Below are 15551 nucleotides of genomic sequence, written 5' to 3' on the forward strand. Positions count from 1 at the left end.
AAATTTTGTGAAGGACATGCGAACTTAGGGACAAAACTTAGGAGAAGCCTCCCTTACATTTAATTTCCCCTATCTAAGTCATGCCATGGCCATATTTGGCCTTATTCAACTAACTCTCCTCTTTTTGTTCTAGAGCTAAACTTTAAAACCTTTTTTTTGCAACTTTTGTTCCGCTTTTTCCCGGGTTAGGATACAACTTTTCTCCTGTCCGTTTTTCTCCTTTTTCTTTTTCCCTCTTTTTTCATTTTTCTTTTTATTTCAGCTTGCCTATAACTCTTTCTTTCTATCCCTTCTATCAAAATTGGTTAGGTGCTCCATTCTATCCCCTTACTCACATGACATGGAGGCTCATGGTTTTAAAAGAAAGATGAATTCAAGTGTAGGCTCAAAATAGGGTCACTAAGGGGTACCCTTCCAATGAGGCTAGTTCATATGGTTCGAAAGAAAAAGGCCCAACTGGTTATTCCTATTGCCTTTAGTCCTTACTAGCTTATGTCATTTCCCTCTAAGCATCGAGTGACAGCCTCTTTATTTTTTTCACTTTAGTAGAAAGTGTTCTACTATGGCTTCTAACTCACATTAGAGGGATTCACAGTTGGCTAAAAATCAGGGCTCTTCCATCGTTATTAATTCCTCTAGACTGACTTCAACTTATTTTTAGAAAGAGGGGTCTCACAATTCAACATGCACCTTCTTCATCATTCACTCTCATTAAGAGTTTTATGCCTTTTGTTGCTGCCAGTTTATACTTAATACATAAGTCCTAAAAAAAACTGACAACTCTACTGACTCAAAAACTCAAAAGCCAAACATATATACATGCTCGAACACTGACTGCACTAACACCCTCCCCTCCCACTTCATTACAGCTTGTCCCCAAGTGTTCTCGATGAAGTGAAAAAAACAGGACAGTTAGTGTGCACATTTAAACAGAAAAAAACAACACAAGAAAACACAAACTTCTCACACTTAGACCAAGAATTGGGCTAAGTGGGAGAAGACACAAAACATCAAACCAACAGAACATATATACAAAACAACCTTCTCACACATAGGCCAAGCAATGGGCTAAGTGGGAGAATGCTCAATACAGAAAACAATATAAACCAAACACATGCTATATTAACAAAAACTTCTCACACTTAGACCAAACATTGGGCTAAGTGGGAGAAGACACACATAACACAAATATATACAGACACAACAAGCATGCACGATAACAGAAACAGAACATGCATAGCAGACATCTAACAAAAGGAAATAAAATAAAAACAAAAAAGTAAAATTACTTGATCACTGGGGGTTTTCAATTTTGCTTCTGCCTTCCTTGGGAGTCAGCCTTCCTGAGGTGCTGGTGGTGCTTGCCTTCTTGGTCCTCTTGCTGGTCATGGGCATTGCATCTTCTTGGGGATTCCTTGCTCTATTGCTGACCTACGAAACTAAAACCTGAAATTCTTAAACAAACTGGTCCCAACAAAGTGGATGTAAGATCCAAAATGTTTTCCTTGCTTAAAAGTCTTGTCCCAACTATGCTTATAAATTTCAAAAATCATTTTGTAATTTTGTGATTTTTAAATTGTTTTTAGATTTTCTTAGAAAAATATTCACAAGAAATAAAAATCGACTAAAAGAATTTACAAAAAGAGCTTCTAAAGTATCCAAGGACTATATAAATGCAACCAATAAACAAAATATTGAGAGAACAAGAAAACTCCCTAGACTTGTTCACCACTTAGGCTTCTTTGAGCCACGTGTGATTATAGAGCTTTCCTTCTTCATACCAGTAATGGATTTTTCAACTTTGGGAACACCTTGGATAAGAAGTCCTGCCTAAAGCAAAGAAAACGATCAATAAACAGAAAATAAAAAAATGAAAGCTATTCAAAGTATCATATAAACAAAATCAAGTAGATAACACCATACTCCCCGGCAACAGCGCCATTTGAAGAGAAGGGGTTTTGCATGTGAGTCCTGTGCACGTGTCCCTCCTTTCAACAAGATTTAAAGTTCCCCACTTTTGCAACAAATATTACTACGTATAAGCGGCAAGAGAGGGGTCGAACACAGAGACTAAGGACCTACTCGAGATCGATTCTATGACACGGGGTTGGTGTTAGCCACCACGCCTGAAACACTTGAACATGGACCTAAACACTAGAGTGGGAAACTTGAACTTTAAAGCATGAGAACAGAGATTGGGAGCTTAAGCTGAACTAAGGGAGCATGGAACAGAGTTTTGAAAGCTTCAAGAGAAAATAATGAGATGGAGACAGAGACTTGACATGAAAATTCCTAAACTAAGGGCAACTTGAAACAAACATTTGCTTGAAATCATTTCAGAAAAAAGAGTAATGGATTTGCAGCTTAAAACAAGATCGAGAATGAAAGGTTGCAGGGAGAAAATAAGCAAGCTTCGTAAAACAATTTACTTCTAAACTATAGCAAAACAAGAGAGCAAATCATACGCAGCAACTAGATCTCAACATCTAAGCCACTAATTGCGAAAAGCATACAAGAAACATGAGTAAATAGCATCATCAATATGAAAATAAACCAAAGCTTCATAAAACTGGAAATAAGTGGAGATCCAACGTCGGAGTCGTCAATTCCTCTACCGAAACCATTAAATCTAACTAGAAAGTGAGGTGTGAAGGAGCTTCTAAGATAGAGGCCTTAATTCCACCGTTGAAACGGCTAACACACTGTAAATCTACACTAAAGTCTTGAAAACATGAAATAAAATGTAAATCTGACGTCGGAGTTGTCAATTCCTCCGTCGAAACTACATAGCTAAGCTAAGAAAGTAGTAACTAAACTAAACTAAGCTAAGAGAAGGTGGCGTTAAGCGCCTATTAGAGCTTTCTACCTAAACTATGGTAGCGTTGTGTCGTCTCTTCATTGTTGAAAACTTCTATTTATGGAGTAGCTTCAACTTCAACCCTAAGGCAACTTCTCGTCCGATTTGACCATTTTACCCTTGCAGTAATCTGAATCTACTCAGTCAGTTTGCACCACTCCACTTGATCAACTCAGTCATCTCATGTGATGAACTCCACTTGATCAACTCAATCATCTCATGTCTTTGTGTGGTGAGCTCCCCTTGATCAACTCAGCTATCTCATATCTTCGTGCTGTCGGTGAGCTCCTCTTGATCAACTCACCTATCTCATATCATCGTGCGGTCGGTGAGCTCCTCTTGATCAACTCAGCTAGCTAGCTAGGCTTCATTGCTCCGCTTGTCTCCAACTGATCAATTTGTCTTCAGATTTGGCCATTTTTCGCTCTTTTTCTGTGTTGATAAAGTCGTTCCTGCATTCTGCCGCTTCAACACTTGTTAGCTCCTGCACACTTAAATTCACCACTTTTTCACACATTATCAACCCGGTTAGTGTAATAAACCCCTATAAAACCATGCTTGGAAAGAACTCTATCAAACTTCTCACACTTAAACCATGCTTGTCCTCAAGCATGAAAGAATATGAAAACAAAATGGGAAAATTACAGTATAGCTAAAGGTCAGTATCAGGATATCGAACTCAGGGAATATAATTGCAACTGGCTATCATATACTAAGTGTCATATACTATCTAGAGAAACAAGAGTTTTTAGTTTTAAATGAAGAAACTAAACAAAAATAAATAAAATAAAAGAAAACAGATAAATAAGATAGAATTGGGCAAATAGAGGAAATTCAAGGATAATGATTTCACTAATTGTTTAGTTATTCTAATTATTTCTACGTTCATCGGACTCAAGTTTTACCACGATTTCTCCCTATCATGCATCAATACTCATATCACAATTATTGTATGAACATATAAGATAAACCAATCAAAGCTATCACCGATCAAAGATTGACAATAATCAAGGTAAAAGCCAATTAGTCAAACAAAAGCTCAAGAAAAATCAAGTGGAACGAGTTCTGAATATTAAACATAAAAAGAATTACATAAAAATCAATTATTATCAAACCTCAAAATTCTATTGATTAGTAATCCATAGATAGATGAACTAAAACAAAACTCAAGGTAGAATCTTGAAGTCTTCATGCTCCTCTTGCCTTGCTTCAATCTCTATGAATAATGGAAGAATTAAAATACTCCCTCCGTTTTTTAAAAATAGCAACTATTACCATTTTTGGTCGTTCCTTAAAAATAGAAACTTTAGAATCTTTTTATTTTAAGACATGGACCCCACAATCCACTGACTCTACTTTCACTACTTTTTCTCTTCATCTCTCTTACTTTACTCATTTTTCTTTTCCTCTCTCTTACTTTCCAATTTTTCTCACTTACTTTATCAATTGTGCATTAAAACTCGTGCCATTTCAAATATTTCTATTTTTTGTATACGGATGGAGTATGGAGTAGAGAGGGAGGAGCCTTGGAGGCTCCACAAAGGGGGCTATGAATTGGTGTCAAGAATGGTGAATATTATAAATTAGGTTATGGGGTATACATAGGCTTAAAAATGATTTAAACATGGTAAAAAGTGCTCTCCAAGTAATAGCAAACATGGAGTTTTCGTCCCCCATAGGTTAAGGAAAAGATTTGGATTCACAAGGTAATGTCTTCTTTCCTACCTTGAATTTCCGCCTAAATTCTGCACTTGACAGCTTTGCGCGACCTTCGTAGAATGACCATAACTTTCTCAACAGAACTCCGATTGAGATGATGAAGGTACCAACGCGAAGATCATTCGAAGACAAAGAGAATGCCATGTAGAACGCCCTGATCAAACCTTAGAATTGCTAGAAAAATGAGTTTAAACAAACACGGTCGTGCACGACCGGGCTCAGCAGGCCGCTAGACAGCTAGCTCCAGAACTCTCTGGCCTCGTTTCAGCAACTGCTGGCATGGGTCCAGCGGGCCGCTGGGTTGTGCTTCTTCTCCAACTTTCAGATTTTGACCTTTTTATGCCATTTTTCTGCTCTATTTTGCACATTTATCACAAAACACGTCAAAATACCAAAATGGATAAAATGTGCAAATAATGGACATGCAATGCAACTTTGACACTCAAAATGGACCAAATAATGGCCTTAAAATAGTGCAAAATACGAGCGTATCAACTCCCCCAAACTTACATCTTTGTTTGTCCTCAAACAAAACATAAAAGAAATATGAATAGACGCACGGATTGCATAAGGACTAGACGTCGTAATTGCCTCAAATATGGAAAAGATAGATTAAGTATGAATTAACGCAATCAAATCAAGCAAGACTTATTAATGCACTTTCATTACTAACTCGTAGATCACCTTGAATTCATTCACTCACAAGTGTGTTTATCTCTCACTCTCAAAGTGTACTAGGTAAAGTATATAAGGACTCAAATCATATATCATGCAAAGTTTACCATAGACTCCACTTTTCTTGCAAACCCAAGACACTTTCAACAATTATTTCTAACTTCAACTCACATTCCAAACCTTTGATTTTCTTCTCTTTCTTTTCTTTACAACCATCCTTTCCTTCTTTTCTTTCTTTAGATCAAGCACACTTTAGATTTTTTCTATTTCACGGCATGCCCTTTTTTCTACATTTAAGCATACTACTTTTCAATCTCTAATTATTTCCCCTTATCTCTCCAATTCCTTTACAAAATAAAACAAAAGCTATACTATCCCAAAGAATTGTCCCCATTAATTTGGCTTCCAAAGAATAGGCTTTAAGGCTCAAAATTGGCTCCAAAGGATAAAAGAGATTAACTTTAAAAAAGGGTCAAAAGATTAAAGTAGCTATAAAAATATTGCCTAACGTCTTCCCTTATCAACTTAAATACTATGTAAACTTAGGCAGACGAGGAGCAAGTTCTGGAAACATATATATGCTTGCAGATAAATCACACAAGAAGGAATTAAGGCTCAAATCTCAGAGGGTATAAGCATGATTCAAGGCGAACAAGCAATTAACTAATTATGACAACTTTTCACAAACCATCAAATCAAACCGTTAAGCCATATATAATCAAAGATGGAAAGAATTTAATATCATTGGCAACCCAGTCAAATGTGTCCCTATACATACGTGTTTCTAAGTTCTTCATGCTATATTTATGACATAATTCACCTCCGGTTTTTAAAACAACAAGAAACAAAAATTTTAACTAAAAAAACAATAACAATCCTAATCTCACGGTCCACCACGTCATCCCCCCAAACTTATTCAAAACTAAGTGAAAGATAAGTTTGTAGAGTCGGTTGGGACGTGAGAAATCTTTGAAAACAATAAAGATACCTTGAAACTTCAGGCTAAGGCTGGAGAAGGTAAAATTCCAACAAAAGTAGAAAATTTTGAACTGGATTGCGATGAAATTTCACCGGGCAGCTGGACGTCTTCAGGGGTCGTTGTGTTAGAAACAGAACCGTTCCAATGAGTTCCTAGCGGGCCGCTGCGCGGGCCAGCGGTCGCTGGGTTGAGTCCAGTAGCTGCGAAATTTCAATAACATAAAAACGAAAATTAAACTTCAAAAACAAACTTAAAGGAAATAAAAAATAAAAAAATATGTAAAATGTTGGGTTGTCTTCCAACAAGCGCTTGTTTTATGTCCTTAGCTTGACGCTTTGAAGCTATTGAGTATCCCCCATTTTGAGAATTCATTTGGGATGCCTTTGTACCTATAATTTCGCAATGTGAGCATATAATAAAGAAAATTTTAGTAGGATATAACACATAATATTTGGCAATCCCCCAAACTCGAATCAAATCAAGGTGTAAAAATAATCACATGCAAGACCAATTAATCTACCTTGATTTAAAAATCATCCCCCCATCAAGATCTTTATCCCTCAATAATTTGCAAGAATTTTCAACAGTAGACCAAGATCATGCAAAACAATTTAAGCAAGATAAAATAAATGTATTTCTGATGTTTTACATTTGCCAAATAAATGCCTTTCTGTTTGTGATATTTGTCCCATGGCCAAACAAAAACATATGAGTTTCACTCCTTCCAAATCTATAGCAGATCAACCTTTTGATTTGATCCATTGTGATGTTTGGGGTCCTTTTAATCCTTGCACCACACAGGGATTTCACTATTTCCTCACAATAGTTGATGATGCTTCTAGATTCGTTTGGACCTTCCTAATGGAACACAAATTCTGATGTCATAGTTGATGATGCTTCTAGATTCGTTTGGACCTTCCTAATGGAACACAAATTCTGATGTCAGGGGAATCCTTACTCAGTTTTTCAATACTATTCACACACAGTTTGCCAAGAAAATAAAGATGATTCGAACTGATAATGCTCCAGAATTCATTATATCCTCTCTATATACTCCCTTTGGAACCATTCAGCAACATTCTTGTGTAAAAACTTCCCAATAAAATGCTACGGTAGAGAGAAAACATCAACATCTTCTAAATGTTGCTAGGAGCCTCCTTTTTCAACCTCACTTACCTGCTCATTTCTGGGGAGATTGCATCCTCACAGTAGCATACTTGATAAATAAAACCCAATCATATGCGTTGCCCCATAACACCACTCCTTTCCATATCTTATTCAATAAAGAGCCTTCCTATTCACACTTGAAAGTTTTGGGATGCTTGTGTTATGCCTCAACTCTTCAAAGAGGCAGGGACAAGTTTTCACAAGAGCATCAAAATGTCTATTCTTGGGTTATCCATCTGGGTTTAAGGGGTATAAACTTCTTGACATTGAAACTATGCAAGTGATAATTACTCGCAATGTAGTGTTTCATGAAAGCATTCTCATCTCACTCCATCAAATTTTCCAGACCTTCCCGCTTCAGCCTCACAAAATAAAAGAGTGCTAAAAATATAGAAGATTGATTGGAAGACTTCTATACTTATGCATTACAAGGCCGGATGTAACGTTTGATGTACACAAAATCAGTCAATATGTTTCTAAACCTTGTGAGGAACATAGGCTAGCAACTAATAAGATACTGAGATACATAAAAGGAACACCTGGACATGGCCTATTTTACTCTAGAAAAGCAGAACCATCTTTGAGCATATTTTCGGATGCTGATCGGGCAGCTTGCCCAGATACTCGAAGATCAATGACAGGCTACGCTACTGTTTGTTCTTAGGCACTTCGTTGATATCATGGAGGGCTAAGAAGCAGCATACAATTTCAAGATCTTTAGCAGCCTAATATAGAGCTATGGCTCAAGCTAGTTGTGAAGTGGTATGAGCGTCAACTCTTCTTACAGATTTTGGAATAAAAAGGGAAAGAGCTATTCCTTTGTAGTTTGACAATCAAGCTGCGGTTCATATTTGTTCTAATTCGGTGTTTCATGAACGCACCAAACATATTGAAATAGATTGTCATACAGTAAGAGAGAAGTTTTTGGAAGGGATTATCAATCCCATGCATATCCGGAACACTTTGCAGTTGGCTGACATATTTACCAAGCCTTTGGGAGCAGCAGCATTTCAAGGTGTATTGGACAAGATGAACTTCAAAAGCCTGTATTGTCCATCTTGAAGGGGGTATTGAAGTGTGCTGGTGTGATGTCAATAATGTGAAGCAAGCTCAAAGGAATAAGAAGAAGAAGGTTCATGCTTCGTAGTATGAGCTGTCAGTTAGTTAAAGTTAGTTGTTAGTTAGAAGAGAGTTGATCGTGTGTGATCAACCCTCATGCACCCGTATGCACCCACGCTACATGTTAGCTCAATAAGTAGTAGTATAAATAAGTAAGCTAGCTCCCGTTTCTGTATTCTTTCAACTTTTGATAAATGAGAAATATCTTCTCTTCATTTTCTATCTTTCTTCTCTATATTGAGAATTGATATATTTCATATATGTTTCCCCTATATTTTACATATGCTTCACCACTGTTGTTTTGTTTCTATATTGTTACTATGAATCTTTGTTCATTACAGATGAAAAAGGGAAGTTTGATGAGCTGGTTGAGGACAAAGGTGTAATGATATTGATCGAATGCATGTGATAGGAACTAAGATGGACTTTGTTGATGACAAACTCAGGTACAATATACATTTTCATTGAAGCCCGTTTAGGTTTGTGATGTTTGTTTGAATAAGACCCATAATTGTGTAAGGAAAGGGAAATCAATTTGTTTGGCCATTGGAATTTTTTTCGAATTGTTACTTTAGGGTTTAATCAGTAAGACAACAGGCTTAAGTATCACATTTGATGGCTGTTTATTTCCGCACAGATTTGAGTTTCTTTTCATAAAGGGCAGTGGAGAATCCGTTTTGACTTCGAGCATAAGACTCATCGAAGAGCAGTGGTAGATCTTGAGTGTAAATCTGGTTACATTGTCAGTGGTAGATCTTGAGTGTAAATCTGGTTACATTGTCATATACTACTTGTTTGGGATCTGCAACTCCTTTACAGACAGATATTAGAGGAGGAAGATAAGCTTATTTGCAATCTAAGATGGGTTTTGGAGAATCACAATTTATTTTAGAATTGTAGTGACAATGATTATGCGTTGCTTATTGTCATTCATGTATATTAATAATTGTATGAAGATATTCACATTGAAAATAAATAAATTGATTTTGCAAATCTTAGACCATCTTCAATAATACACTAAAACCTAAAATGAGATAAGTATTTCACTCCAGTGGTACTCTAAAACCAATCTCATTTTTGGTTTTTGAGTAAAAAAATACTCCCTTCGTTTCTAATAATTTGTCGTCATTTGATCCGGCATGAGTTTTAAGAAAAGTAGTCAACTTCTCGCTCTACAAAAACTGAAAAGGAAAAGTAGACATTTTGAATGGGACAGAGAGAGTACACACGTACAAGAATAAATTTTTGGCAAAAAGAGAAAAAAGATAGTTTCTTGAAACAACTTTTAGGTAGGTCATTTCTTATCGATTTTGTGAGTACTATGATTAGAGTTATTGGCCAACTGAAAATTTAATAATTTTGGATCAACCCAAAATTTTACAATTATCCATTGGTCTTTTTGAATCAAGATCAACCCCGGAAAATCACAGATTCCATTTGTTCTTCATCACAAAAGAATCACACCTCTTTCACTAACGTATTTCCACACTCAATAACTCGTAGCTACTGTCTAACACCTCTTCATCTTAGTACACAGACTCACCAAAATTCTCCACACGAACACATCCCCTCTCTGAAATGGTGAAACCGATTATTGTCCCTCACCACGATCTCGCGCCCCGTCACAGCCGAAGCAACCTTCATAAACTGATGGCAGTCCCCACAAATCCTCAGATTCTTCATGATCCTTATCGGAACATACCAAGGTAAGCACATCAACCCGAAAGTAAAAGCCAGTTTCTCACTATGATGCTTCAGCAGCTCCCTCTTGCAATCATCCTCCACATCATGCAGATCGTGCTCAATTTGCCCTCTAAACCCTGACTTCTCCATCTCCTTGAGCAAATCATCCAGCCTCGCGTATATCTCCCCTATCCGCGGATGGCTCCTCTCCCCGACCATGAACGAGTGAACACTGTCTTTGATCTCAATCCAGCTCTTCCCCTTCTCCTTCTTAACTTCACTACTCTTGAGCAATTTCCTTGCTGATGCAACGTCGTCCCACCTCCCGCTTGCAGCATATACATTTGACAGCAAAACATGATTCCCAGCGTTGTTAGGCTCGATCTTGAACAATTTTCTTGCAGCAACCACTGCCACTTCTACGTTTTTATGAACTCTGCACGAGGCCAACAGCGATCCCCACATGGACGCAGTGGCCTCAAACGGCATTGTGTCAATCATATCCTTGGCCTCATCAATCCTCCCCGTTCTACCTAGGATATCAACCATACACGAGTAATGCACAGCGCCCGGATTCAAGCCTTGCTCCTTCATCATGTCAAAATACATCCGCCCCTTTTCAGCCAATCCCATGTGAGCGCAAGCAGATAAGATAGAGACATAAGTTACCTCACTCGGATACAGAAACGCCTGTTGCATCTTCTCGAACAGCATCATAGCCTCCAAGGGCCTAGCGTGCCTAGCAAAGCTCGAGATCATTGTGTTCCAAAGGATCACATTTCTCTTCTCTGCTTCGGAGAAAACAGAGTGAGACTGTTTAATGCTTCCACATCTCGCATAAACATCGACGAGAGAAGAAACAACGTACTCGTTAGCACCAAAACCGGCTTTACACACAATTGCGTGCACTTGCTTCCCTTGTATCAATGCCGCCAAGGCAGCCGAGGCACAGAGAACAGAGGAGATCATGAAAACATTCATCTCGACTCCATTTCTCTGCGCTGTGAGAAACAATCTCAACGCCTCCTCATACAGATCGTTCTGCACGAATCCAGCCATCATCGAGCTCCAGGTCACGTCACTCTTCTCCGGCATGGCCTCAAACACGTGCAAAGCGTCGTTGATGAATCGGCATTTTGCATAAACATCGAGCAAAGCTGTGCCAACGAAGGCATTCGACTCCATCGATGACTTTACAACTAAGGCATGTAACTGTTTGCTCTCAACGGGTAAAAAATTGGCAGCGCAAGCGCATAGCACACTGGACAAAGCAAATTCACTGAACTCCGATCCTTCTCTGAGCATCCGGCCGAATAGAGACAGAGCTGCTACGCCGTTGCCGTTTTGAGTGTAGGCGCCGATCATGGTGTTCCATGAAACCACACTCCGCAGGCGCATTTCGTCGAACACCTTGCGCGCGTGATCCACGGCGCCGCATTTGGAGTAGAAATTGATGAGCATGTTGGAAGTGGAAGTGTCTGATTGTAAGCCGAAATGAATGATCTGTGCGTGGGAGGATTTTCCCGGATGGATTGCTCTCTGTTTGGCGCATTTTTGAACGATTCTTTGCTGAATTTGAACAAAAGTTTGTCGTGTGCATACCCAAAAATGGGATTCTTCTACTTGATTTTGTTGGTCAGCTTTAGCTGTGCAGATTGTTGAAATTCGTTTCTGATGAAAGGCGAATGTTATGCAAGATTTACTTTTTCTGTGCAAGAATTTCATTTGGAGTGTCCAAATGTTTGGGAAATAAATGGGAATCAAGATTTTATGTCACCAAATTTGGTTTGTTACTTACGTTTTCTATTTTGATCTATCTTGCAACTTTCTATTTTAATCTATCTTATCACGGATATTACATTCCATTTACTTATTTTCATTCAAATTTTATTATAAAATTAATATACAAAAATATGACTTATATATCACTAACCTTTTCAATCATTTCCTTTAACATTTATCAAAATCTATATTAGGTCAAAATGGAATATTTACTAGGATAGAGGTGTATATATTTTTAAATTTGTATGCTCAAATTAAAACAAATTTAAAAATATATACACCTGTATCCTAGTAAATATTCCATTTTGACCTAATATAGATTTTGATAAATGTTAAAGGAAATGATTAAAAAGGTTAGTGATATATAAGTCATATTTTTGTATATTAATTTTATAATAAATTTAAAAATTGAAATCAAAATTAAAAAGCAAAATCCACAAAAATAATTATGATAATAAATGATACTGATTTTAATATATAAAATTAAATATTAATAAATGATACTGAAAATGAAAATAAAAAATACTAGTTAAAAATGAAAAATAAGGTCTATCTCATTTTGAAAAAAAAAATTATTAAGATTACCTGAATGATATTCTCGATATGAAGAGAAAAAAATATACTCCCTCCGTTCCCTCCGTCCCACAATAGGAGTCACTCTTATTGTGGGTACGGTTTTTTAAAAAAATAAAGTATATTGGGTTGGAAAAGTTAATGAAATATGAGACCTATTTTTTATATTGGTTTTTTATAATAAAATGTGAATGAAGCGAGTTAGTGGAATGTGAAACAAACATACTATTTATGTAAAAATTGAAATGTGACTCATATTGTGGGGCAGATTAAAATAATAAAACGTGGCTCTTATTATGAGACGGAATAAATATTTTACAAGAAATTCACAATATGGTTTCAACCGGTAATTGCAGAGGATATTGTCGGAAGCAAGAAGTTGTGTCTTGCTAAAGTCAAAGATTCATATACATTACACATCACAAAATCGCATCTAGGTCATTCTACCTTGCCAAAGTTTCCTGAATCACGCAACTTAGCTTCGCTATCAGCATGGTATTAAGTATCAGCATGGTATTAAGATTTGCAATGGAAGACGTGCAAAATAAATAAATTTAGATAATATAATCGATAGTCTTCTTATATGGCTTATAATATCAGAATCCAAATCTACGCCCTTAGATTCGGAGTTGAGTAGACGAGATTAAACCTCACAAATTTCAATAAATAGTAGACAAAATATCAACAAATGGGTAAGATCCTCATTTTGTTATCATATCATAATTTTGTAGTTTTTGTGATATCAACATAGTGTATTACAAATATCAACACAATGATATTAGAATTTCAAAACAAGCACGAAAATATCAATACAGTCTTATTGATATTTTAAATGCATCATATTGAAATTTTTTTATACATTTTTTGATAAATACACCATCCGTTTGCTAATAGGAGTCTCATTTTTTTCCGGCACGAGTTTTAAGAAATGATAAAAAAAAGTGGGTGGAAGAAAGTTAGTGGAATATGAGTCTCATTTGTATGTATTAGTTTTAAATGAAATGTGAGTTAATAGAGTCAGTGGAATGTGGGGCCTCTATACCATTTATAGTAATCATGAACCGGGACTCTTTTTTTAGGACGAACCAAAATGGAAAAACGGGACACCTATTCGCGGACGGAGGGAGTAATATACCTAATCAACATATGCGAAAACTGAAATAAAAATGATCAAATTTCATTATCCGAACGTCGTCAGAACATATGCAGTTGATATCTTGTTAGAATCCTTACAAAATTACCTATAATTTGATATATTTTTCGCAAAAAAATAATTTAAATCGAGAAAGCTAAGTAAATTTAACGTTATAAGATGATTTTGAAGAGAGGTAGAGAAAGTGGTTAGTTTTAACTATTATATAATAAAAATTAACATTAATGCTATTTAAGTTTATTTACTAATTATTTATATTTAAAATATAATACATGTGACGTTATTCAACCACTAAATCTCCTAATATAATGGATAAAAATAATTTCGGATGGCTAACTAGTTAGCAATTTATCAAAATCCACATAATTGATTTAGGTAACTATAGGATTAATTCAATTCATGCATAAATTACAAATTCCATGCGAGGTCCACAATTAATTCATAAATAGGAAATATAAATCCTAAATCATGAACTTTATGATTTAGGATATTTACTATTTGATTCTCCAACGAATCGAAATGACTTATTACTTATCCACATGAAGATTCTGCAATACTCGACCAACAATCTTTTGCTCTGTTTCTCGAACTCTAAATTTGGTCATTGGGAGGGCAAAGTTTTTTAAATATGAAAGGACTAAATCTATAAAAAATAAAATAGGACATAGTTTGTCTTAGAATGGAAGTAATTTTTAAAAATCAATGAGGTGATAGTTTCAAAAGTTCTACTAATGAGGTTAAGGTGTAGAAGTGTCTCATGTTTTATATCTAGTCTCTTTCACAATAGAGTTATGATGGGTCGAACCCTCTCGTTGACTAGAGATAAGCCAATCCTATTTGTATTTTTATTAATAAAATTAAGTATCAATTAATTCAAGTCCAATAGAATATCATTTCAGTCACTATAGTACGTAATATTGACTGTCCGTTCAATTTGAAATTACGATAAATTCGAGTTTCCTCTTTATTTCATTATTTCTCGTGTTAAAGATGTAAATGTTCGTTAATTATTTGAGTTTTATACCTGACTTTAATTAATTGATTGATGGGGTTGGCAGCAGAAGCACAAATAAATCAAAGAATTAGATCGATTTAGCAGATTATTTAGACAAATCTTATTCGCGCAATTATCACAAGTATCATGCTCATAACTTGAAATAAAACATGTTTTTGATTAATCGAAACCTAAAACATGCTTTTCTACGGAGATGGAATAATACCTTCTCGATTCTCCAAAGAATCGTAGATGGCTTGCTACTTCTCCATGTGATGTTCTTCGATATTCAACCACGAATCTTCTGACTGCTTCCCGAACTGAATTCCAATATCAGTGTGGGCTGATCTTATCAGGTAACTAGGATTTAAATAAAGAAGACAGAAGTACCTCATGGAGTAGGAAAAGGAAGAAATTTTCATCCCCTTTGGTGTATAGGAGTGGAAGACAATTTCAAATAAAAATTAAGAGTATTTATGTCCCATCCAAATATGAAATTACATGTAATCCGGGTTACCTCATTTAAAAGTTTATTTTCCGCACTTAAGATATAAATGTTCATTAATTAATCAATGTTTGCTATGGACGTAATTAATTAACATCTTATTAATTTCAAGAGTGCACTCAACAAGAAACACTTTTTTATTATTCATGGAATAATTAAATTCCAACTAGCTAGGTTCCTAATAATAAAACCTTGTTTCGAGCTCCTCTTGAGAACATTATCAAACCAAATTCACCAGACGTGTAATCCAATATAATAGCAATACTAGCACCGCCAGATATTAATCACTCGTGCCCAAGATTTCAGGATTATTGGGTTGCGAAAAACCAGCACCATTTGATAAAT

General features: G+C 36.0%; 1 protein-coding gene across 2 annotated transcripts; it reads right to left on the bottom strand.

Annotated features, from left to right (window-relative positions):
* Positions 1 to 9850: 9850 nt before the first annotated feature.
* LOC121743254 (pentatricopeptide repeat-containing protein At5g04780, mitochondrial-like) lies at positions 9851 to 11978 on the bottom strand. Of its 2 annotated transcripts, XM_042136503.1 has the most exons (2): positions 10869 to 11978; positions 9851 to 10787 (listed from the first exon to the last, which is right to left on the bottom strand). In XM_042136503.1, exons 1-2 carry the CDS (start codon positions 11922 to 11924, stop codon positions 10056 to 10058), a joined length of 1788 nt encoding a protein of 595 aa, XP_041992437.1. In that variant the 5' UTR covers positions 11925 to 11978; the 3' UTR covers positions 9851 to 10055. The 2 variants fall into 2 exon arrangements, with proteins under 2 accessions (XP_041992437.1, XP_041992436.1); XM_042136502.1 differs by having other exon boundaries at positions 9851 to 11978.
* Between the last annotated feature and the right edge of the window lie 3573 nt (positions 11979 to 15551).

This window comes from Salvia splendens, chromosome 8, assembly GCF_004379255.2.
Source record: "Salvia splendens isolate huo1 chromosome 8, SspV2, whole genome shotgun sequence".
NCBI lineage: Eukaryota > Viridiplantae > Streptophyta > Magnoliopsida > Lamiales > Lamiaceae > Salvia > Salvia splendens.